General features: G+C 44.8%; 1 protein-coding gene across 1 annotated transcript in view; it reads left to right on the top strand.

The window, feature by feature from the left end:
* The window catches only part of STAT2 (signal transducer and activator of transcription 2), a 54,512-nt gene that overhangs the window by 8,641 nt on the left and 22,608 nt on the right, over positions 1–23,263 (top strand). The window contains exons 3-15 of the mRNA XM_015429701.1: positions 2,525–2,684; positions 4,462–4,560; positions 7,501–7,593; positions 9,923–10,001; positions 11,129–11,217; positions 11,428–11,576; positions 13,074–13,232; positions 13,319–13,411; positions 18,785–18,844; positions 18,981–19,001; positions 20,100–20,193; positions 21,343–21,405; positions 22,405–22,488. Of these exons, the coding sequence (XP_015285187.1) occupies positions 2,525–2,684; positions 4,462–4,560; positions 7,501–7,593; positions 9,923–10,001; positions 11,129–11,217; positions 11,428–11,576; positions 13,074–13,232; positions 13,319–13,411; positions 18,785–18,844; positions 18,981–19,001; positions 20,100–20,193; positions 21,343–21,405; positions 22,405–22,488 (1,243 nt within the window). The remainder of the gene's footprint in view (positions 1–2,524; positions 2,685–4,461; positions 4,561–7,500; positions 7,594–9,922; positions 10,002–11,128; positions 11,218–11,427; positions 11,577–13,073; positions 13,233–13,318; positions 13,412–18,784; positions 18,845–18,980; positions 19,002–20,099; positions 20,194–21,342; positions 21,406–22,404; positions 22,489–23,263) is intronic.

Here is a 23,263-nt window from a genome sequence, read left to right as displayed (position 1 = left end):
CATGATCAGGAAGCTGGGAGCCCTTACCTGGCAGACGAACAGGGTGGAACTAGTCAGAAGAACCCATACAATTCCTGGTTACTACGGCTTATGGCTGAGAAATTAAAGTCGGAGCTACACTTGGCTTTTACCTAGCAGGGTGGTCAGATGGAGGCTTGTTCCACTACTACTTTCAGCTGCTGAATTGTTAGCTTTAAATGGACTTTGTTGGGGTCTAGTGCAGTGTTCCCTCTAAGCTGAGGTAGTGTAAGCTAGCTCACAGTTTCTTAGCCTCCGGCTCACACATTTTTGTCTTAGCTCAGGAAGGATGGCTCCAAAGGAAACTAATTGATGCAGCAGCCAAATGGCTCGCTCACAACTTTAATGCCAGTAGCTCACAAAGTAGAATTTTTGCTCATAAGACTCCACTGCTTAGAGGGAACATTGTGCCTCTTTAGAGTGGGATTGTGTGTTACTGCTTTTGTTTGGGGGTATTATTTTGCTCTGTCAAGTGTGTGTGGAGGTGGGCAGGTTCTCCAGCTGGACCAGGGGGGTTTCTTTGCTGCAGCTACTTAAATGTGTTGGGAATAGTATTATATGCCTGGCCTCCTTTAAGAGGTTGATCCATAGTGGTAATGGAGCACCATTGGGTTTTATTTCTCAAGAGGAAGATTCCTTGAGAAAGAAAGTTCAAATGGAAAGAGAAGTTCCCATAGATACAATCCAAGACATCTAGGTGCGCTTAAGGAGGGGGATTACTACATCCAGCCAAATCTAGAAAAGAATCTGCGTATCTTAGTATAATATATTAATTTTTGGCCTGGCAAACTGAGTCATGATTAGGACTCAGGGCCTGATTACTTGTGACATACTTCCCCATGATCTCTGGGTTAACGTGATCCTTATGCACTTGCAGATCTCTCCTGGGACTTCGGGGCTCAATTCTGATCAGGATTGTAGTACACAAGGAGAAAAGGGCTCCGATCTGTCCCCCCCCCCCCAATGCCATTTCCCTGACCTGTGGAGGTTGCTGTTTGTCCAATTGCAGATTCATCAGGGCTGTTTCAGGACAGGAAAACAGTGAGGGGGCCCCCTGAAACTTAGAGGGGAAAAGATCTTGGGGTAGTTTGGGATAGCTCAATAAAAGTGTCAACCCAGTGTGCTGCAACAACCTCTATGCTAGGGATTATTAGGAAAGAGAATGAAAATAAAATGGCTGATATTATAATGCCCCCGTATAGATTTGTGGTGTGGCTTCATTTGGAATACCGTGTACAGGTCTGGTCACTGTATCTAAAAAAGGACATTGCAGAGTTGGGAAAAATACAGAGGAGGACAACCAAGATGATTAGGGGGTTGGAGCACCTTCTCTATGAGAAAAGGCTGAAGAATCTGGTATTTCTCAGTGTAGAAAAGAGGTGACTAAGTGGGAACATGGTAGAGGCTTATAAAATGATGCCTGGGGTCAGGGCTTTTTTTGTAGAAAAAGCCCAGCAGGAACTCATTAGCATAATAGGCCACACCCAGCAGCAGAAACTCATTAGCATATTAGGCCACATCCACAACAGCACAGCTCATTAGCATATTAGGCTACACCCCATGCCTTCCCTTGGCTTGCTCAGGCTACAGAGAGCCCGGGCAAGCCCCCCCTTGAAGGGAAAGGAAGGCAGTTTAAACTCCAGGCCTTCCCTCTGTAGCCACGCATGCAGAGGTTTTGGCTGTAGTGGGCATGGCCAACTCTGAAGCCAGACGGAACTCCATTCCTGTGCGTTCCTGCCCAAAAATAGCCCTGCATGGGGTGGAGAGAGTTGACAAAGAGAACTTTTTCTTCCTCTCCCAAAATACTAGAACTCGAGGGCATCCAATGAAGCTGATGGGGCACGAGATTCAGAATGGACAAAAGGAAATACTTCTTTACACAGAAAGTGATTAAAATGTGGAATATGCTGCCAGAGGATGCAGTGATGGCCACAGGAATAAACAGCTTTGAATGGGGATTAGACAGATTCATAGGGGATAGGTCTATTAGTGTATACTAGCCATAGTGACTGAGGGCACCCTCTACATTCAGAGGCAGTAAACCTCTAAATCTCAGAGCCAGGAGGCAACATCAGGAGGACGAGGCCTCAGCCTCTATGCCCTGTTGGTGGCCCTTCAGAGGAACGGACTGACTACTGTGTGAGACAGGATGCTGGACTAGATGGACCACTGGTCTGATCCAGCAGGGCTCTTCTTATGTAGCTTCTTCTCTTCATGTGCCATAGTCCTGATCTGAATTGGGCCCTATATCATCTGGAAATTGAGTTTCTAGCAGGCAATTTGTTAGTGTATCTCCGGCTGACAGTTCTTGTGGCATACCGAGACGTGACCTGAGGACTGTGTGTAATGAAGAAAGGCCCTTAGATGCTAACTCTATATCTGATTTTCTGATTCCTAGCATTCCATTCTTTTGTATGGGGATTGTTTTGTCTGAACATATCCATATCCTCCTTTCTTTATGCCCACACCAAAACTTCATTCTCTCCTTGCTTCCCATGCCTTTCAGGAGCCAGGTGGTACAATCTGACTGCTCACAGGCCTGCTGGCTTTTCCAAACCATGCTGGCTCTTCTGGATGAGCAGCTTGGACGTCTTGTGTGGCATGAAGAGAACAATTCAAACATGGTCATTAAACACAACCTACGCCGTTCAAAACTCAGCCTACAGGTATTTATTTTTTCTTTATTTTATTCAATTTGTATCCCACCCTGCCCTGCAAGCGGGCTCAGGATGGCTCACAACATATGGTGAAACAATAAATATAATTCATAAAAACAACAACCAATTCATCTAAGGCACAGATCTGTATGTGTGTAGCTGCGGGAGGAAGAGTGCAGTGCTAATTGAGTATTGGGACTGTCAGTTGATTAGAGCATGTTTACCTGCTGCTGTCATAAAGGTAAAGGTTCCCTTGCTCGAAAGCCAGTCGTATCCGACTCTAGGGTTGCGGTGCTCATCTCCGTTTCAAAGCCGAAGAGCCAGCGCTGTCCGAAGACGTTTCCGTGGTCATGTGGCCGGCATGACTAAACACCAAGGCGCACGGAACGCTGTTACCTTCCCACCGAAGTGATACCTATTTATCTACTTGCAATTTCTTGCTTTCGAACTGCTAGGTTGGCAGGAGCTGGAACTAGAGACGGGAGCTCACTCCGTCATGCGGCACTCGGGTCTTGAACTGCTGAACTACCGACCTTCCACAGCCTGCAGTTCAGCATCTTAACCACTTGAGCCACCACAGCTCCTGCTATCTTACCGATTAATTAAATTAAAATTTTGTGTTTGACACGAATTTCAGTACAGCTACCTTTCTAAATCATGCAGGAAACTGTAAGCAAGCATGCAATTTATTTTAAAAACCCTCTAAAACTCGTTGTTAAAAGCAAAATCCACCTTTAATATTTCCCCCTCATCTTACAGTATTCTACCCAAACCAAAACAACACTAAAGGCTAATTACTTAGGCTTGGGCCTGAGCCTTTCTTTCTGCTTCTGCAGAGTGTCTTCTGTTGAAGAGGTGGTACTCCGTTATGGACTGTGTTCCACCAGTGCTAGGCACCTTCTGCTCATTGTAAGATGCTAAGCAGAAGGTTCCTAGTGCCAGACTCTAATCATTTGCTAAGCTTTATGCAATGTGTGGAGGGTGAGAGGACAGGATTGAGGCGGGGAATACAGTAACACATTTTAAAGATTGTGGATGAGCCAGGTTTTAATGTCTTCTTGCAAACAGGTATGTTTGGTTCACATCCTGCTTGCCATTTGCCAGCAGGGAGCCTGTAGTTCAGCTATTAATTTGGATATGTCCAGTTATCGTGATCACAGTTTTCTCTTGTACATTTACACTGTTTTCTTTGTAGTCTTTCCCCCAGGCCATCTGTCTGCCACTGCGTCCAGTCTGAAAAGGTCATATAGCAAAAAGGAAAATCCCATGCGAGATTTTTTTAGTTGATGTTCACTACTTAGGGGTCTCTGTGTGCCTTTGGTGTCTGCCTGTGAACCAGCTAATCTTGCAATCTTTTCTTACAATCACTTCTCAAATTCATACCACAGATTTCACAGGCGCAAAAAGCAGAGCGTTCAATCCAGCTTATGAAAAGGGTCATTTAATTAAGAGGATTTGGTTCTTGGACTGAGCAAAAACAGCCACATGCTGCAACAGCCTGGCTCTGTGGCACAAACAGCTATTGTGTGGCTACAAAGGTATTCAGGGCTGGGCTGGGCTGTGATGGACTTAACCAGGATCCATCGAAGTGAACTGCTCAGAACTTGCTTTGCATGTAACAGAGAGAATATGAGCAATATAAGTTTACTTAGTAATTGCAGTTTTATTTTGTTCTGCATGTTTTAAATTGTGATTTGTAAGCCACTTAGAGCCAAGAGGAAAGGCAGGATATAAATATTTAAATTAAGTAATTAATTTTGTCATTCTGCTATGCTGTTATTTCCAGGACAGGTATGCAGAGCATCCAGAAAAACTGGCCAACCTGATTGATGGTTTGTTGAGAGAGGAGAGGGCTATTCTGTCAGCAGCTGCGGCTACTTCTCCGGTAAGGGAATGGTGCTTGACATGTTCCTACTGAGCCTAACCATCTGTTCCACCCTGCACCTGTCATGTCACTGTAATCCATTGCTCCTTCTTTATTTACTTAGTTTTTTGATTTGTAGCCCTCCTTCCCTGCAATGCAAGGCTCAGGGCGGGTTACAACAGTATGATAGAATACAATAATACAATAGATTAATATAATATCAGCAATTATTAAACTCTAACTACAATATCATTTATAATATCATGCCGCCACTTAAAACCAGTATTCCTGAGTCAGCACCATATATGTGCCCCGTAGATGGCAACTAGTAAGATGGAAAACGCACCGGGAGAGGCCAGTATTGCTAGATCACCACCGCCTCAACCATAGGCCTGGGGGAACATCTCCATTTTGCAGGCCCTGCAAAACTGTATTGTCCCGTAGGGCCCAGATCTCAATTGGGAGGGTGTTCCACTAGGCCGGCACCAGAGCTGATAAGGCTCTGGCTCTGGTTGAGGCTAAGAGGACCTCATTGAGGATCACCAGCAGAAGTTGGTCCATAGACCATAACTCTCATTGAGGGTTGTACTGGGAGAGACGGTCCTGAAGATGGAGCTCTTCCACCAGGCTTTTGGAGCCGCCACCACTGCTACCATCACCACCATCACTACTAATAACAACTGATAGTATGGTGGAAGCCCTGAGCAGGAGGTCCCTGAGACTATTGCCCGGTCCATCCCCTCTCTTCCACATAATAGAAGCGGACCAATAGATTTACTGAATATTGGAATTTCTAGCATTTTAATATTGTTGATTTTAACATGTTTATATCATTGTATGGTTCATCAAATTAGTATTAATTGTGATGAATGTGTTTTATGTATTATAAAGTTTTATCTTGTTGGAAGCCGCCCTGAGCCAGCCTATGCCGGAATGGGAGGGGTAGAAATCATTAAAATAAATACATAAATGTCCTTGTAACACAGTATCTGTTGCTGAGTGCCCCTCAACTTTCCTTCCAGGCTGAAGTACAACTCTTCCAGCACACATATTTATTTTGTCTTTTTCCTCACTGAAAATTGATCATATAGATTACGGAATTCTTGTTCATTAATATTATTTAATTTGCATTCTGAACTTGATATTAAAGTGTTGATCAAATTTGGACCCCCCCCCTTCCCCGCTTAATGTAATAGTAGGAGGAAGAAAGGTATTGATAAGCAGAGGTGTATGGGGGATAAGCAGGAGGACTGGGGGATTTGGGTATTCCTGCACAGCCCAGAAGCCCATCAATCTGGAACATATGAAGCAGGAGAAGACAGATAGTGCTGGGCACACTCCTCTCTGAGAGCCAGTTTGGTGTAGTGGTTAAGTGCGCAGACTCTAATCTGGGAGAACCGGGTTTGATTCCCCACTCCTCCACTTGCACCTGGCTGGATGATCTTGGGCAAGCCATAGTTCTGATAAGAGCTGTTCTTGAAAAAGAGCAGTTTCTGTCAGAGCTCTCTCAGCCTCACCTACCTCACAGGGTGTCTGTTGTGGGGAGGGGAAGGGAAAGGAGTTTGTAAGCCGCTCTGAGACTCCCTTGGGTAGTGAAGGACGGGGTATAAATCCAATCTCTTCTTCTTCTTCTTCTCTGCTCCTTCTGGTATAATGTTTCATGGTGCTCTGTCATCCCTATATGCTAGCACCAATGCCTTGTTTCTCATGCTTTTTACTGCATTTTCCCTTTGTGCATTTTTTGTTACTGTAATACTTTGCCAAAGTACTTCTAGAGCAGTGATTTTAGAACAGTTCCAGAGAAACCAGGGATCCAGCAGTGATAAGATCCTTAATGGCAAACATGCCTCCTGTCCCTGAAAGATGGCTTGCCAACCACTTCCAATCATCCTCTGCAGTATGAAACCACACAGGAGACTGGTGGGCATATTCTGGAATGCACTTTCGGTTCATTTAAAGTGACTGAGAAGCCATTAGGCTTTTGATCCTCACTCTATGTAAACAAACTTTGAATCTGAGAACATACCCTGGAATTTTTGGTGATGGTCCTGGTAGACAAGTCGATATGAAAAGGATTCCCTGAAGGGAGAAAGTTTGATAGCCACTGCTCTGAAAAGTGTCCTGAAATGCTTCTTTACTCGGCACGTAATTTAACTATGGAATTCACTGCCAGTGGATATAGTGATGGCCACAAGCATAGATAGCTTTAAAAGAGAGTTAGACAGATTCATGGAGGAGAGGTCTGTCAATGGCTGCTGGCCATATTGAACTCCCTTGACAGAGTCAGCAAACCTCTGAATCCCAGTGGTGGTGGGGGGCAGCAGGAAGGGGAGGGCCTTGGCCTCTCTGTCCTGTTTGTTTGTCCCTCCAGGGCAAGACGTTGGCCACTGTGTGAAACAGTTTGCTGGACTAGTTGGACCAGTGGTTTGATCCAGCAGGATCTTTGTCCTGTGTTTTTAGATTCTTACTGTTTTGTTTAGAATAGAAATCTGGCGATTCTGGAAAAGCACTAAACAGTTGATTAAAGACATTACAGGGATAGACCTAGCGATTACACCGGAAATCTTCTTATTAAACATTACACCTGAAGGACTTAAATACAATGAAACATGTATTATGGTATATGTGATTACAATATCAAGAATATGTATTGCAAAAAATTGGAAGTCAGATAAAATACCGAGTAAGGAAGATGTGTTTAGCATTCTTTTTGAAGTAATTGAAGTAATTTTGAAGTAATTGAAGTAATTTTGGCGGGAAAAACAGAGGAGAAATGTAAACAGAAATGGCAAAATGTCATAAAATGGTATGAAGAAAAGTTGTAATGTTACCCCCCAATTGTTAGAAAATGAGAGACAAATGTATGTAAGTTATGGAAAACTGAAAATAAAATGATTAAAAAAAAAGAATAGAAATCTGGCCACCTGCAATAAGTAATGTACATATTACTTCCATGTACAGACAAGGTTGGAGCCCCTGCCTAATGCGGCCTTGATCACTGGCCAGGAAAACAACATTGAGGAACGGCTAGCAGAGATGAGGAAAGCAATTCAGGTGAGAAATTTACTGAACTTTGAACCTGATTGAGAAGGGACAGGACTTCTGACTGGAGGAGTATATTTTGAATCCCCCATTTCCAAAATTCTCTGGCATTATTTGTATGTGTTGACCAGAAGAGAGGAAGGAAGGAAACACTTCCTTTATTTATTTAAAAAAACCTTTGCTTGAAATGATGAGCCATTGCTGTCAGGGCTTTGCACTTTCTTCACCATGTAGTGGGCATGGTTCCATCTCTTACTGACTCCTTTAAAAATAATGATGAAGGAATGCTTTACTTCAGAAACTTAGATACCAGAAGGAATTAAGTGTGTTACTCATCACTGGTGATGTCACAGATACTATCCAGTGAGAACCCCAGGTATCTTTCATGACCAATATTTTTTTTTCCCATCCAGGCTGCATTATGCTGAAACGGGGCTGCCAGGCCATTGCCTCGCACCTCTGGAAGCCTTGGAGGCAAGGCAAGGGGTGGAAATGATGTCATCGAACATGTCGACATCACTTCTGGGTGAAAATTCAGAAATGGCGTTAGGCGATGCTCTGGAATCCCCCCAGATTTTGTGGGAATTCCAGAGCATCGCCGGATGCACTGATGTAATTTCCATCCTGTTTCCCCCTTCCTGCATTTCTTCTGGCAGCCCATGCAGGTGGGTGGGTTGAACTGCCAGGAGGTCGCCTGCCTAACCCAGGCAAACCATAGGCCTATGTTGAAAGCCTACAAAGGTCTTTTCCGCACTTGGATCTCATCCCTGGTTTTATCAGAGTTCAATTCGCGGCACAATACCTTGCATTTATCCCTGGTTATAACAGCATCCGTTTATCCCGGGACAAGTGTGGGGCGAAACCGGGGTGACCTCAGTGTAATGTGGAAACAAAAAATACCTTGAGATAATTACAGGGGTGAACTCGAGTGTCGTGTGGAATGTAAGTTCGGGGACAGGGTTGCACCAGGCTTTAAGGTCTAGTGTGTAATCACCCAAAGAAGGGGTGGGGTGGTAAGTAAGAGCCTGCCTTGGAGGTTGACAGTGAACAATGTTCCCTCTAAGCTATGGAGTCCTGTGAGTAAAAATTCTACTTTGTGAGCTGCTGGCATTAAAGTTGTGAGCGAGCGATTTGGCTGCTGCATAAATTAGCCTGTTCTGGAGCCATCTGTCCTGAGCTAAGGCAAAAATGTGTGAGCCGGAGGCTAAAAAACTGTGAGCTGGCTCACACTAACTCAGCTTAGAGGGAACACAGACAGTGAAGCCATTGGGCTTTCCTCCTGTCAGGTGGAACATGTGTGTCCTCTGCACAATGATAGGTCTATGATTCTGACAGTGCAGCCCTCAGCAGAGTTACGCTGTTCTAATCCTGTTGAAGCTGGTGGGCTTAGAAGGATGTATGTCTGCTTAGGATAGCATTGCGAGTCTCCTGAAAATTACTCTTTAGACATATCCTGAATCCCCATTTGTTTAGACTCCAGCCGCTAAACTATCCCAGCTCTATGGTGCAGTTTTCCATATCTCTGCCAGTCCACAGATTGTGGCCTTGCCACCCATCTTGTTAGTTGGCAAGTTATCACAGGCTACCCTGCTTTTCATGCATGCAACAATCCCCAGTTGTTTTGGGCAACTTCCTGTTTCTGCATCACTGTACCCCTGTGTTAGAAGTGGGCAGCAGAGAAGGAAGTTCATTTGTTAATAACCCAAGCAACGAAGTTACAAATACCACTATATCCTGAAATATTTTTATTAAATATAGTACCTGAAAACTGGAAAAAGGGTGAAAAATATGTGGTAATTCATTTCCTGACAGCAGCAAGAATAGTACTGGCTAAGTACTGGAAAAATGAAAAGATACCAGATAGATGGGATTTTATTAATAAAGTGATTGAAGTGATTGAAAAAAAATCCACGGGAATATGAATTCAGTTTTTCAAAAAATGTGGTCAAATGTGTATAAATGGATTGAAATGAATACTTAAGCAGAGCAAAGGTTTGCAAATAATTTTCTATTCAGATATGCTTAAAGAGGGAGAGAAGAAAGGATCTGTTTTAATGTGTTATGTTTTATGTTTTTGTTGTGTTGTATTTTATGTTCCATGTTATTTGTCTAAATATATGTAAGTCAATAAATTTTTTTTAAAAAAAGTGGGCAGCAGGAAGCAAAAAAATAGGGTCCAGGGTACAGGTAGGCTGAGTAGGGGTTCTTGGTGGCAGAAAGGAAAAATGTGACAGAATTAGAGGCTTGGGTTCAGCTTAACTCTGCCGTGGGGGGTGGGGAAGTGTACAGGAATCTACATTCATTCTCCTTGACTGAGTATGTTCTCTGGTCTGCTCCACAGGGTCTAAAAAATTCCATAGAGCAACTTGAGGATTTGCAGGGGATCTTTAACTTCCGGTTTACTGCATTCAAGAGACTGGGTGAGGATGGGGATGTGGTGGGGTGGGGTGGGGTAGGGTGGGAGACAGACAGAAGCATCAATATGGCTGGAGGAGGGAGTGGACCCTTCTCTTGAAATGTTTCTGATGGGTTCAGATAATATGCTCTTAACTGTTTCCCTTATATCTCTTTGCAAAGTCCCCAGTTCTTACTAATTCTTCCTAGTTGTCTGATTTCCTGCACATGTGCCTCAAAGTGCTGAGGAATTGCTGTAATGTCACTGTTTCCCCAAACTTGGGTTTTGTTAACATCAACGTCTTCCAAAGACATTCCATTTGCAAAATAAATTGTACAAATTCCTCCTTTAGAATTTTTAGTATTTATAAATATCTAGAATTGCTGAGTTTAGAGGCTGTTATTTCATGGCCATGTTACAGATTATGTAGCCCAGTGTTGGCACCCAGACTCCTCTCCCAGCTTACTGTGTTCTACTTCTTCCCTCATGGCTTTGGAAACTGGTGGCAAAAGAGATATGTGCCTTTGCACATGAGGACTGAGGCCCTAATCCAACACTGGCATTAGAGGAGAAAAAGGACATCCCCGAAACCAGTCACCAAACAAAGCATCAGCCCTTCTCTTAAACCTAAGACTGGTTTAAGAGAAGAGCTGATGCTTTGTTTGGTGACTGGTTTCGGGGATGATCCTCATGTACAAAGGCAGGTGCCATGCCTGTAACTGTGGTGAGCAATTAGTCCCAGGATGGAATGGCTTCAAAGATAGGTTCAGCTGAGCAGTAAGAACAGGTATTTTTTAACTTACTGGGAAATGCTGCTGCAGGTGTTTTTCAGAGCACCAGACAGTCACAGTCCACATGTTTGAAAATTTGGGAAGAAAATGGTTGTATGTCTAATCACTGTTAGTTTGCACAGGCTAGCATGATCTGTGGTAGTGAAAAGCAATACCATTGCCCCAAAATACCAGCAGAAGCTCAGAGCACTCCAGGAAGCATCTCCTAATGAGAGGCATTCTGTTTTCCTCATTCCCTTTTCTAGTTGTAGAGACATGTGGAATTGCCCTTAATAAATAGTGGGGAGCTTCTGCTGGGTCCTTGGAGTGAGGGTATAGATTTCCTTTTAAATGCAGGATTTTGGGGTTTTTTTGTTTTTAGCAGAAAGATCGACACCTTCTGATCCTAATATCAGGGACAAATGGAAAGAGCTGCAAGGCATGATAAATCATTTGGACCGTTGTCGCAAGGTAAACCTTACCCTTTGCTACAGAGAAAACCAGTTGTGAGGTTGCCAAAAACCTTCTTGGGATCCTTTACTCAAAAATGTATGTGTCCTCCTTAAGTACCTCACTAAAATGGACACCACTGAAGCCACTCCAGTGATGTTCTTGCTCGCTGCTCCTTGTCCTTAGCATAAGGGGATCCGGTCTCATCTGTGAATGGTCTCTTTTTTTCAGGATGTGCTGGCCGGAATCCAGGCACTGCTGGGCCGCTCGGACACTCTGAGGGACCTGTTGCTGTTGGAACTATCTATGTGGCAAGATCGCCAACGGCGGGCGTGTATTGGGGATGTTTGTGATACCAGTTTACGACAACTAGAGAAGTGGTAGGCATCATTCCTGCCCCACCCCAAACAGATCCAACGAACAGTCAGTTCCTTATCACTCTTGAGAGGGCAGTCCTTGATTTGACTCAAGTGTTCCACTATAAACAGGTGTGGCTTTCTCCAGCATGCCGTAATTAAGAATTATGTATAAGTGAACTACAAAGTATGTGGCTGCAGGGTATTCACGCTAATGATACAATTTAATGATATGAATAACTTATTGTAAGGTAACAAACATACAAATATCTCATCCCAATGGGGAGAGAACCTTAAAATAGTATCAGTCCCAATTCACAATACTATATACAGCTAAAGATAAGCAAAGTAGTAACAGTTCTTATTCACAACTCCTTTTTTAGCTGAGATAACAATTGCAGTTCATAACTTTTGTTTCAGATAAGGTGGTGACACTCCCAATTCACAACTCCGTTTTCAGATAAGATGAGAGATGGATTGCCGGCTTTGTTCCTGTTTCTTCATCAGAGATCTTTTTATCTGTAGACAAAATACTCTACCAACTGACAGTTCAACATTATGACATTTACAAAATATGATCACAGGAATGACTAAAAATACTAACCTTACAATACCAATTAAAGTGCTTCAACGCATTGTCAAGTTTCAATTTAGTAGGTGTAAAATGCTCACATACATAAAGCAGTTATATAATCATTTAAAGTATTGAAAACAGTTTGGAGGAAATTAACAAGAAACAGCTGCAAGCCTCACATTTTTATTATTTATTTATTCGCTTGTTTGTTGAATTTGTTTAACATAGAACAGAAATCTCTTAAAGGTACAGTAGATCATTCTGCGATGACACCAGATATATGAACTCAAAACATATTTTTCATTTAAGCCTTTTGGAAATAAAGATTTTAAGGTATATATCCAGTATGACTCTCATTGTTGCAAATACATTGATGCATGCAACTGACAAAAGTTATGAACTGCAGTTGTTACCTCTGCTAAAAAAGGAGTTGTGAATAAGAATTGTTACTACCTTGCTCATCTTTAGCTGTCAATAGTATTGTGAATTGGGACTGATACTATTTTGAGGTTCCCTCCCCAATGGGGTGAGATACTTGTATGTTTGTTACCTTACAATAAGTTATTCATATCATTAAATTGTATCATTAGCGTGAATACCCTGCAGCCACATACTTTGTAGTTCACTTATACATAATTCTTAATTACGGCATGCTGGAGAAAGCCACACCTGTGGGTGTGAGAGTAAAGTGCACCCCTCAGTTTTAATTTAGAAAAAAATTGTGGAACTGTGGTCTAGCTTGATGCAAGTCAGCTTTGTGTGGTCACTACAAAGGGGAATGCCTATTGTAGTCAAGACAGCCTCCAAAATTATTACTGTTCTTGTGACCTTATTTCTCAATCAGGTTTGATGAATGGATCTTCTGGGCTTGGTACATTGCTTGTGTCAGGCCCTTGCCCCCCTTTTGGTGTCCCTGCTATCCTTTGAGCTATTTTGTGTATCATCAGGTACACTGGAAGCGCTGAAGACCTGTTCCATTTACTCTGGCTGCTACAGACCCTGGATGAGCTGCATCAAAAGATGACCTATGAAGGAGACCCCCTGCCACTACAGGTGCATCACTTAAGAGAGCGGCTGCAAGAGCAAATTTTCTGTCTTTTAAAAAGGTACTAAGGCCAGGCAAGCCATCTGTTTGGTGGAGGAGAAAAGTGCAGACTTACCATGGTAACCACTGACACCTTTCTGTCCCCAGCGCTTTTGTGGTGGAAATTCAGCCTAAAATGCCCTTTCCCAGTCGCCGGCCACTGTTGCTGAAGACCAACAACAAGTTCTCTGTCCAAGTCAGGTAAGAGAAGTATCCCCTCTCTTTTCCCCTGATTGCATTCAGCTTCTTCAAAAACAGTCCCAAGAGACAACAGATTTTAAAATGAGAAAGTTGTCAACAAAACATCTTGAAATGAGGGGAGAGGGAGATTCAAGTATTAAAGATGTCAATGAAATATTTTTCTGGAGAATTGTTTTTGTGACCATGATTGGGAATAAACGTGAATCAGGCTGAAACCAAACATGAGGATTTTATACAAGTGGGGCCTGGAACAGCTCCACAGTGTGGCAAATAACACCCCACCAGGGGCCATTTCAGCTCAGGAACATAGTGGGAGGGGTCAAAATCCCCTCTGCCCACTGCACCACAATCCCAAGCTGAACTGGGCCTCCTGCCATACTTCATTGCATCTAGTTTCAGCCTGCTTCACTCACAAACATTCGACAATCATAATAGAACTGCATGTTTGATTTTATTCCTTCCTTGCACACAAGGATTTTTAATCCAGTTTTGATCCACAGAGCTGCCTTTTTAACCTCACAACAATCCTATAAGGTATTTTAGGCTGAGAGGAGGGCTGGGCTAGTGAGCTTCTTGGCTGGGTCTTCCCAGTCTAAGTCCAATGTTCTTAACACTTCACCGTTTTGGTTCTTGGATAATGGCCCACCTATGTAAGAAACATGACAGTTCCATTGTGAGGGTTTTCTCCCCCTGCCTTTAATGTGTAATATGACTTGTGCCCTGGCATTATCATGCTGAGCATTTCCACATTCTCACAAGAAGCAGTTGCTTCTGGTCTGGGTGGGGGAGGGGAGTGGTCTCAGGGCTGCCATTTTGAATAGCAACCCCACAATGTTCCCTTATGGACTGTATCACTGAGTGCTGTTGTGAATGAGATCTTGCAGGTTAGTCAGTGGAGGTAGAACTCTGGTGTCACCCGCTCAATTATGATACTGTTCTATAGAGGTAGAAGTAGCTGAGCACGAGAAGCCATTCATTGACTGGACATAAGATGTGAACATGGTGTGTAACCCTTCCTTTAGTATGTGTTTTCTGTTGGGCTTCATATTGCACAACTATGACCAGTTTCGAGAAGGTGCCTTGTTCTGAAAAAAAGTGGTGAATAACCTTTTAAGACATCCCGGCACTAGAGTGTTCCTTGGAAGATGTGTGTGGATGGATGGATGGATGGATGGATGGATGGATGGATGGATGGATGGAGTTAAGGTGGTCAAAAGAAACAGAGCTGCCTGTTTATTTCCTATCTTGACGTTTTGTGAATTAGTCTTTGTTAACTAGCAAATACAGCTTGTATTCTAAAAGCATAGATTCCTCACTGCTATTGAAAAACTCATCTTCCTCAATTATGTGTTCTTTGTGAACTAAGTAAGGATTGGTAGACTGATCAGTTCCCCTTCATATATGTAGCCAACCATGGGAATTGCTTGTGCATGATGCAGTTCTGTTTGTGTGAATCACATGACCATGTGGGCAGGGCTAACCGTGTGCAGCCAAATGTCGGGCAAGAACCGTGGAGACCCAAGTTCAGATCCCTGACCTGCCATGAATCTCACAGGGTGACCTTGGGCCAGTCATTGTCTTACAGCCCAACCTGCTTCATAGGGTTGCAGTGAGGCTAAAATGGAGAGCCATGCATGTCAGCTTTAGTTTGTTGGAGGAAGAGTGGAATGAAAGTATAATAGATTTTCATAGTCTGCACCTCGCTGGGATCATAACAGATGGAAGTGATTCTCTCACTACAGACTACAAATGTGAAAGGCGGGGGAGAGGGGAAGACAGTCTTGGACTCTTTGTACCAAATTTCAGCTTTCTGGTTGGTCAAGAAATACACCATAATTTTGACACTCCAATGAATAAGGGGTAGTAGAAATTGGGGGGGGGGTGTTTCATATATGTGTGTGTGTGTATATACACACATACAGACATACAAACAGAGGGTAGCCATGTTGGTCAGCAGTAGAACAGCTAGATTTGAGTTATGTGGCATCTTAGAGACCAACAAGATTTTGAGAGTAAATGCTCCCTTTGAGAGTAAAAGCTCCCTTTGACTGATACAAGTTGGAATGGAGATACCGGAGTCCTTATATCCCAGTCAGAAGGTGGGAGACATGTTACAAAGGGATTCAGGATGCAAAGGGACAATGCACACTGTAGTCAGCTTGATTAGAGCTGAGGAGAAATGCTTACGGGCGAAAAATTAGCATCTGTAGTGAGATAACAATCTCATGTCCCTACTTGGCCCTGGAGTGCCATTTGTGAATGAACTCAAGTTCTGAATTTGTGAATGAACTCAAGTTCAGCAATCTTGTGTTGTAATTTCCCAGTGAAGTTTCTTTGTTTGAGGACTGCCACTCTTAGGTCAGCAATGGAGTGTCCTGGAAGATTAAAATGTTCTCCCACTGTTTTTTGAATGTTGTAATTTTTAATGTCACATTTATATCCATTCTTTTGCATAGGGACTGACATGTTGTCCAATGTAGAGAGTGGAAAGGCACTACTGATATTTGATGGCATATATAACATTGGAAGATGAACGAGTGAATGAACCTGAGATGGTATGGCTGGTGTTGTTAATTGCAGTGATTGTGTTGTCAGAGTGAATGTGGGGACAGAGTTGGCATCTTGGTTTATTGCAGGTTCCAAAGTCTGTGCCCATTTTAGGAAGTGCACTGTTGTTAGTGAGAAGTTGTTTGAGGTTAGAAGGCTGTCTGTGGGCAAGAAAGGTTTGCCTTCCAATGCCTGTGAGAGAGGAGTATCATTGTCCCGCATAGGCTGTAGGTCATTAATGTCTATTGAACCGATTGAGCTGAGAGCTGTGTGACCAGCAGTGGTGTTCTGTTATTTTGTTTGCATTTGGGCCTATGTTGTAGTAGGTTATCCCTTGGTATCATTCTGGCTTTGTTGATCTGTTTCCTTACTATATCAGGTGGGATACACAAAAATATACATATATTTATTACAAAGTGAATTAAAAAACAGATATTGGCCCTGGTGATAGCCTCAATTAAGAATCAAATTGTACAGTGACAACCAAAAATGGCCATTATTGACCATGACCATATGTGTTTTGTCCCATTGGCCTTCCTCATTGGTCAAACGAATGATATTACAGAATGGCTCTTGACATTACAATGCAACAATCGTTTCTTATAAATTGAACAAGATGAAGTTTTTTGTTGATTATTGTCTGTGATCAACATTACTCAGAGGCCTCATTCTTGATAGTTTCCTGCCATAATCAGGTACACTTTCTTATAGTAATAGCTCAATTATGTACCTTTCTCACTTGGTCAGAAAATGCAGCTAGGAGCCATTAGTGATGTAATAGTGGTTACCTTCACCCACCTCAGGATTATAATATACTAGGAGGGAAGCCCGTTGTAGGGAGAGGACAACAAGCGCTAGAAAGACGGGGGCCCGTCCCACAGACTCTGGGGTCAGTGGGCAGCGACTGGCTTCCTGGGTGGCCGCAGCTGGGGGCCTCCGGGCTGCCTTGATAGCCGTGCTCCCCAACAGCGTGCCAGCCCCCTTCCACACGCAGGCTGTCTGCCAGCATGCCTCAGCGGGCTAGTATGGCTGCGATGGCCGCAGGCCAGGGCTCATCCCAACGAACCCGCGGCTGGTGAAGGGGCTGGGTCGCCCGTCATGTCGAATCAAAGTGAGGCCCTTCCGCCCGCTTTCCCCCCCCTCCCCAGATCCCAGGGCTGTGCAGCATGTGGCGGCCTCCGGGCCAGCTTAACTGGTCTTCGGCTGGGCAGTGCACTAGCCCCCACCCGCTCGCAGCCTGGTTGCCATCGTGGCTCGGGCCTCAGTGCCCCTTGATGGCTGCGCCAACAGCAGCAGGAGTGGGCTCGGGCTGACGGCCTCGTGGGCGGTGAAGGGGCCAGGGTGCCTATCATGTCAGAGGAAAGCGAGGCCCATCCCCCCCTCTCTCCACCCTCCCCATACCGCTGGGCCTGCTGCGTCCAGCGACCTCCGGGCCGCCTTGAGAGCTTTTTGTCCCAGCAGTGCAGTGCGCCAGCCCCCGTCCGCTCACAGGCTGGCCGCCAAGTCAGCCAGGGGTGACAACAACTGGCACGGGGGTGAGAGGAAGGGGCTCGACCAAGTGTCCAGCCACCAGATCGTGCATTCCGTCCGGCAGCTCCATGCATGCTGAGGGTAAGCTGGTGGCCGGGGCTTGTGTGGGCGGAACCCCGCAACGCAGCCAGCCAATGCAAGCAGCGCCTTTGGAATGGCAGTTCAGGCGGCCAACTGATTTTGGCGTGAATAGAACTTTGCCACCCCAAATCGCTTTTATTAATAAGGAGAAATTACAAAGGAGAAGAGCCACAATACTGCGGCCTGCTTCTTTGCCTGAAAACCTCCCTGAGACAACTCTTCTCCCTCTCTGGTTGCTTCTTTTTCTTCTTTCCCTTTTCCTCCTGGCTGATTTGGCTTCCCTTTCTGCTCCCTTTTTGCCTTCTCCAGCCAATCCCCAGCCCTTTCTTCTTCCTGAGTATTCATAGCCCCAGCTCCCCACCTGGTTCTTGTGCTAAGCTCCGCCCTCTTTTCTGTTTCCTGTACCTTAGCCAGCTCCTCTTCTCCATAGCCTCACCCTGAGTTAAACCACCTGGGCCCAGATAGCCATTGCTCCTTTGCCCAGGCTCTTTGCTTTCTGAGCCTCACTGTGGCAGACCGCCAAAGTTGCCCGGTTGTTTATGCTAACATGGCTGCCCTCTCCTGCCCCTGGTCCCACCCTGCTTTGCCCAGGTGAGTCTTGCTGCTCGTCCCAGAGGCATATCCTGCCCCGCCAGGCCGGCCATTGCCAGGTAGCATGCCACAGTATCTAAGGTGCTACTGGACTCAAATCTGGCTGTTAGACATACACACACGCGTGCACGCGCTGCTGTTCTTGTGAAGGGGCTGTGGCTCAGTGGTAGAGCATCTGCTTTACATGCAAAGGGCTGCAGGTTCAATTTTTGAGCTTGGGGCCTAAGGTGCTGTTCCATCCCTGCAACAGTAGCTGCTCCAATGGAACCGTTTTTTTCCATCAGCAGAGTAGGTCAGTAGAGTAATGGGACAGAGGGATTTATTCTTTATGCTGTTCCTTCTGGTCCACTGACCTGCAGGACCGCAATTGGGTGGGGGGCACAGAATGCTGCAGTGTGAGGGGTGTGTAAGTTGCCTTCCTCTAGCACAGCTCTGCTTTCACTGTTTAGGATTCAAATATCTCCAGGGGATTTGGAAGTAAGTGATGTAAAGGACCTCTAGCTGAGACCCTAGAGAGCTTCTGCTGGTCAGATTAGACAATACTGACCCGGACAGACCAATAGCCTGACAAGGCACCTTTGTGTGTTGTTCAAATAGATTGTGTCTTACTGTGCTTCTTTTTAGGCTCCTGGTCAAGCTGATGGATCAAGACCACAAGATGGAGGTGAAGATGGAGATTGACAGGTATGTTTTCTAGTTGAACCTATTGGCTCCGATTGCCCCATCCCTCCTATAAGTACAGGGGCTGGAGACTGTAGCAGCACAACTGGGGGGAGGCTAGAGCATCCACTGATCCTTTTCTCTTTTTAATTTCTTGCAGGGATTCTGCTGATTTGGTAGGGTAAGTGACAGCCGAGAGGAGGCAGCAAGGTGAAGGAAGACTCATCATTTTCTAATCTGGCACAGGCATGGCGTGGGATCCAGGGCCCTTCCAGTGTAGCAGACTGATGAGAGTGTGGATATCGGAAGCTGGTTGTCCAGGACAGGACTAATTGTATCACAAGCTAAAGGAAATCTTTGCCATTTGTGGCTTGTGATTTCACTTATTCGTGGTTGGATCACATGACGTTGAATTTTGCAGGGAATCTGGTTGTTTGCTTCTAGGAGGCATCAGATGTTTCCCTCCCAGTGTTCATGGATTTTGCTGTGACTCATGAGAACTCACGGGGGAGGGGGGAATCTCCCATTCCCCCCCACACCAGTCCCTACTTTGTTTTGCCTCTGTGCGTCCTTCCCTTGCCACCCCCACCCAACGGCCCAGTCGCCTTACAGCTGCTCCAGTCACCCCGCTCCCTTTGCCCTCCTCAGTGCACCCAATCAGTCATCTTTGTTTCTTCCTCATCATCCCAGTTGGGTTTTTTTTTTAAATTACATATCTCCATTGTGGCAATATAAGATGTAATCCAGGGGATTCTGCACGCAAGAGGGCCACCCTTCACTATTAGGAGTGTAACAGTGTGATTTGAAGAGCTCTGTATCCAATGATGGGGCTACCCACCCTGCTGCTTAGGTAATATTTTCAAAATGTATAGATAGATGCATACATAACATTTCTCAATTGGAACATTTTGAGTTCTTGGCACTGGGAGTTGATGGACTACTTCTGTGGTTGATTTACTTATATTTATTTTACTGTGTTTGTAACCTGCCCTTCTACCAAAATAAGCTACCCAAGGAAGTGTATCAAAATTAGAACGTTAAAATGCAGAATTATAAGCCACACATCACAAAACATTTAGCAGCTGCTTAAAATGATAGAAATGATCAACCCACTTCAAACTTGGCAGAGCCAGCAATAAAACTAAACACAAAACCCCTTCATATCAGCAATAAAAGCACTGCATAACAGTGTATGAAGGGCATCAGGAAAAAATGTTAAAAAAAAAACAATCACAATCCAAAGTAGTTATATAACACTCTTTCTTTTTCCCACTTGAAGGTTTCGAAGATTCAACATCTTGCCATCAAACACCAAAACCATGGTGAAGGACAGGCCCCAGGTGGAGGGCCTCGTCTGTGACTTCAGTCACATTGTAAGGGTCCGGTGAGAGGTCTGGGAAAGGTGTGGGTGTACTGGAGGGTGCGTGGGAAACTCTACTTAGGTTATAGAAGAGGGCCTGAAAACTGGAACTTTACCATGCCCTAGCTTTGGAATGACCGCAGCTCAAACTTTGACCCCAAAGAATTTTTTTCTCCAGGCCTCTGGTGCTACCACCAATTTTTAATCAAACTATGGAAAAAGTTTTCCATCCTTTAGTTCACAAGAAAAGGGAAAGGAATGCTTTTGAAGATGAGAGAGAGAGAGGAGTTGGGGGTAAGAGAGCTTGTCCTGTGCATTATGAGACTCTGCAGTTGCCTATCCAGAGAGAGATGGAGACTGAGGACTGAACTCTAGGCAGAGTTTTGCAGTAGCCTCTTAAGATACACGAAGAAGGCCAGCAGCAAAAACTGAAGTACATGCCTAATACATTGAAAGTCAATGTTCCAAATCAAGTTAGGAAGGAAGATTTAAAAAGGAAGTGCTGAATGCTTGTAAATCACCCCATATTGTTGCAGTTCTTGGCAGGACCTTGAAAGGCAAGAGATGTTCTTCTACATTTGCATGGATTTCTTATGTCCTTCACTTATAAAAGCTTAATTTTTTATACCAGCCTAAGGGCTAGACGTTGGGTGCAATAGGGGGGCACCTTGGAAGAGTCCATGCCTCTACAGCATTCCCCTTTCTCTGATGGCTACGGCACTCAGTGTGATCCACTTTCTCCTTGGAGTTTGAATGCTGTCTATGAGCTGTGTACCTGTGACACCGTTAGTGCTAGATGAAGCCCTTATGTTTTTTTCTCTTGCTGACTTTTGCCATATGAAAAAAGAATTGGGTTGGAGGAGAGGGAGATCTTGGTGGAAGGGTCTTGACTCCTGTCCAGTTTCCTTTGCAACAGTTTGGTACATGTCTCTTGTTCATAGAGTCCTCAGTCATAATCCAGCTCCCTTGCTTGGGCCTTGTAAACTTCCACCTTGATAGAGGTGCCTCTTATTCATATTGCTCTGGTCATGTGGGTCACTTGTGGTCTGGATTATATAAACTGAGAAGCACGAGAATAGCTTTTCCTGATGGTAAGGAACTGGATCCCGTGGTCTTTTGTTGCTTCCAACTCTCTGTGATTCCTCTTCTGTTCTCTTGGCAGATGCTGAAAGAGCAAAAATCTTCTGGCTCAGGTAAAGGCAAAGGTGGTAAAGGTGCCAGTGAGGTAGGTTTGCCTACTAGGGAAGCAGTGAGCCCCTAGCCGTTTTTTCTGTGTGTTGAGTGAATACAGGGGGTATGGACCAGTACTGGGGTAAAGTGAAGGGTTGTGTCCTGTGCTTGTTTTGGAAAACTTAGAATACTACTCCTGTATGTAGTATGTCAGTCCTTTCAGTACACTGGTATATTGGGGGCGGGGGGGGGGGCTGAAAGGCCCAAAGGGTAAGGGGGCTACAGGGATACCCCTGCCTCGCTGATCGGCAGACTTCAAAGCATAGTAACAACTATGGGATTTTTGAGCATGGCATATTACAGGGCTTTCCCACTTCCCGTTATTATGTCATGTAGCTAGTATCATTTCTATCCTATCCTGTATTATCAGGAAAGTAGCTTGCAGATTAAGAGCATCGTACATCTAATTCCCATGGCTGGCCCTCAATGTGCAAATGTGGTGTATCTTTTTGCAAACCTGAGGTAAACCCCAGCTTTGCACAAACATGTAAAAGGGAGTTAGCACCCCCACACACACACACACCTGCTGCTGTATAGCTAGCAATATTTGCACTTCTGCAGATGTCAGAAAGAAACCCCAACTGACATGTGAACATGTTAAAACATAAAAAGTAGTGATTGGCGGCAGGGGGAGGAACTGGCCAACGAGGAGAAGGAAAACAAATGATTGGGTAGACACTCAAGATGGAAGGGGGGAAAACATTCATACTCAACATGGGAAGAACCAGGGGTGTGGGGGATTTGATTTCCTATCCTCTGTAAGTCCTTGTAAGTCCAACTCTTGTTGCATATAATCACAACTGTATTTTAATTACATTTTTATCCTGCCTTCTGTCTCTGAAACCTACAAGGGGGGGTACATCAAGGGGTCTTCCGTCGAGGTGCTGGTAAGATAGCTTCAGGAAGGTTGCTGCATGGGGTGCCTTCAAACCATGCCCTGAGTTAGCGGGCAGTGTCAGTTGGGTGTGACCCCCCCCCCTCTCCTTCATTGCAGGGAACATTACCTGTTACAGAGGAGCTGCATGTCATCACGTTCACACTAGATTATTGCTACCAAGATCTCAAGTGCCAGCTTCAGGTATGAGGACCACTAATAGGAGGAGTGAGGGCTATTGGGAGGGAGACAATGCTTTTATCAGCTTGGTTGCCTGAAGGTTGTGTGGCACAGAGGTGATGCTGTTTCTAGCCAGGGGATACTGACATACTTGATCCCTGCCAGGGGAGACAGTTTCTGATTACTTATGAGGCGCCAAGCTCACTGACATGATAACGCTACTCTTCTGCTAGAGTTGCCACCTCCTTTCTTTTTTTCACCATGTCATAAAGTTGTGTTCTCCTTGGGGCCACTCCATTGCCAGGGAAAGGATTTTATTTCTACCCATCAGGTAACTACTAAACAAAAAGGTGTCAACCCTATTCCTTGTTGCCCGTGGAGTTCAGCATCAGTGGGCATAGAGATAGCCGCGAGCATCAATGGCTTTAAAAGGAAATTAGGGTTTACGGAGGATAACTGAGGTGACTAAAGGGAAACTATTATGTTAACAGTAACCTATTGAGTACCACTTCTAGGGTGCAATTTCAGGGACAGGCCTTGGCCTCGATGCCCTGTTGGTCCTTTGGGCAACTGATTTGGCCAGTTTGGTGTAGTGGTTAAGTGTGCGGACTCTAATCTGGGAGAACCGGGTTTGATTCCCCACTCCTCCACTTGCACCTGCTGATGTGGCCTTGGGTCAATCACAAGCTCTGGCACAGCTGTTCCTGAAAGAGCAGTTTGTGTCAGAGCTCTCTCAGCCCCACCCACCTCACAGGGTGTCTGTTGTGGGGAGGGGAAGGGAAAGGAGTTTGTAAGCCGC

This window comes from Gekko japonicus, unplaced genomic scaffold (assembly GCF_001447785.1).
Source record: "Gekko japonicus isolate JY-2015 unplaced genomic scaffold, Gekko_japonicus_V1.1 scaffold947, whole genome shotgun sequence".
Taxonomy (NCBI): Eukaryota; Metazoa; Chordata; class Lepidosauria; order Squamata; family Gekkonidae; genus Gekko; species Gekko japonicus.
Note: the sequence above shows the minus strand (reverse complement) of the source record. Positions and strands in the feature narration are given on the sequence as shown.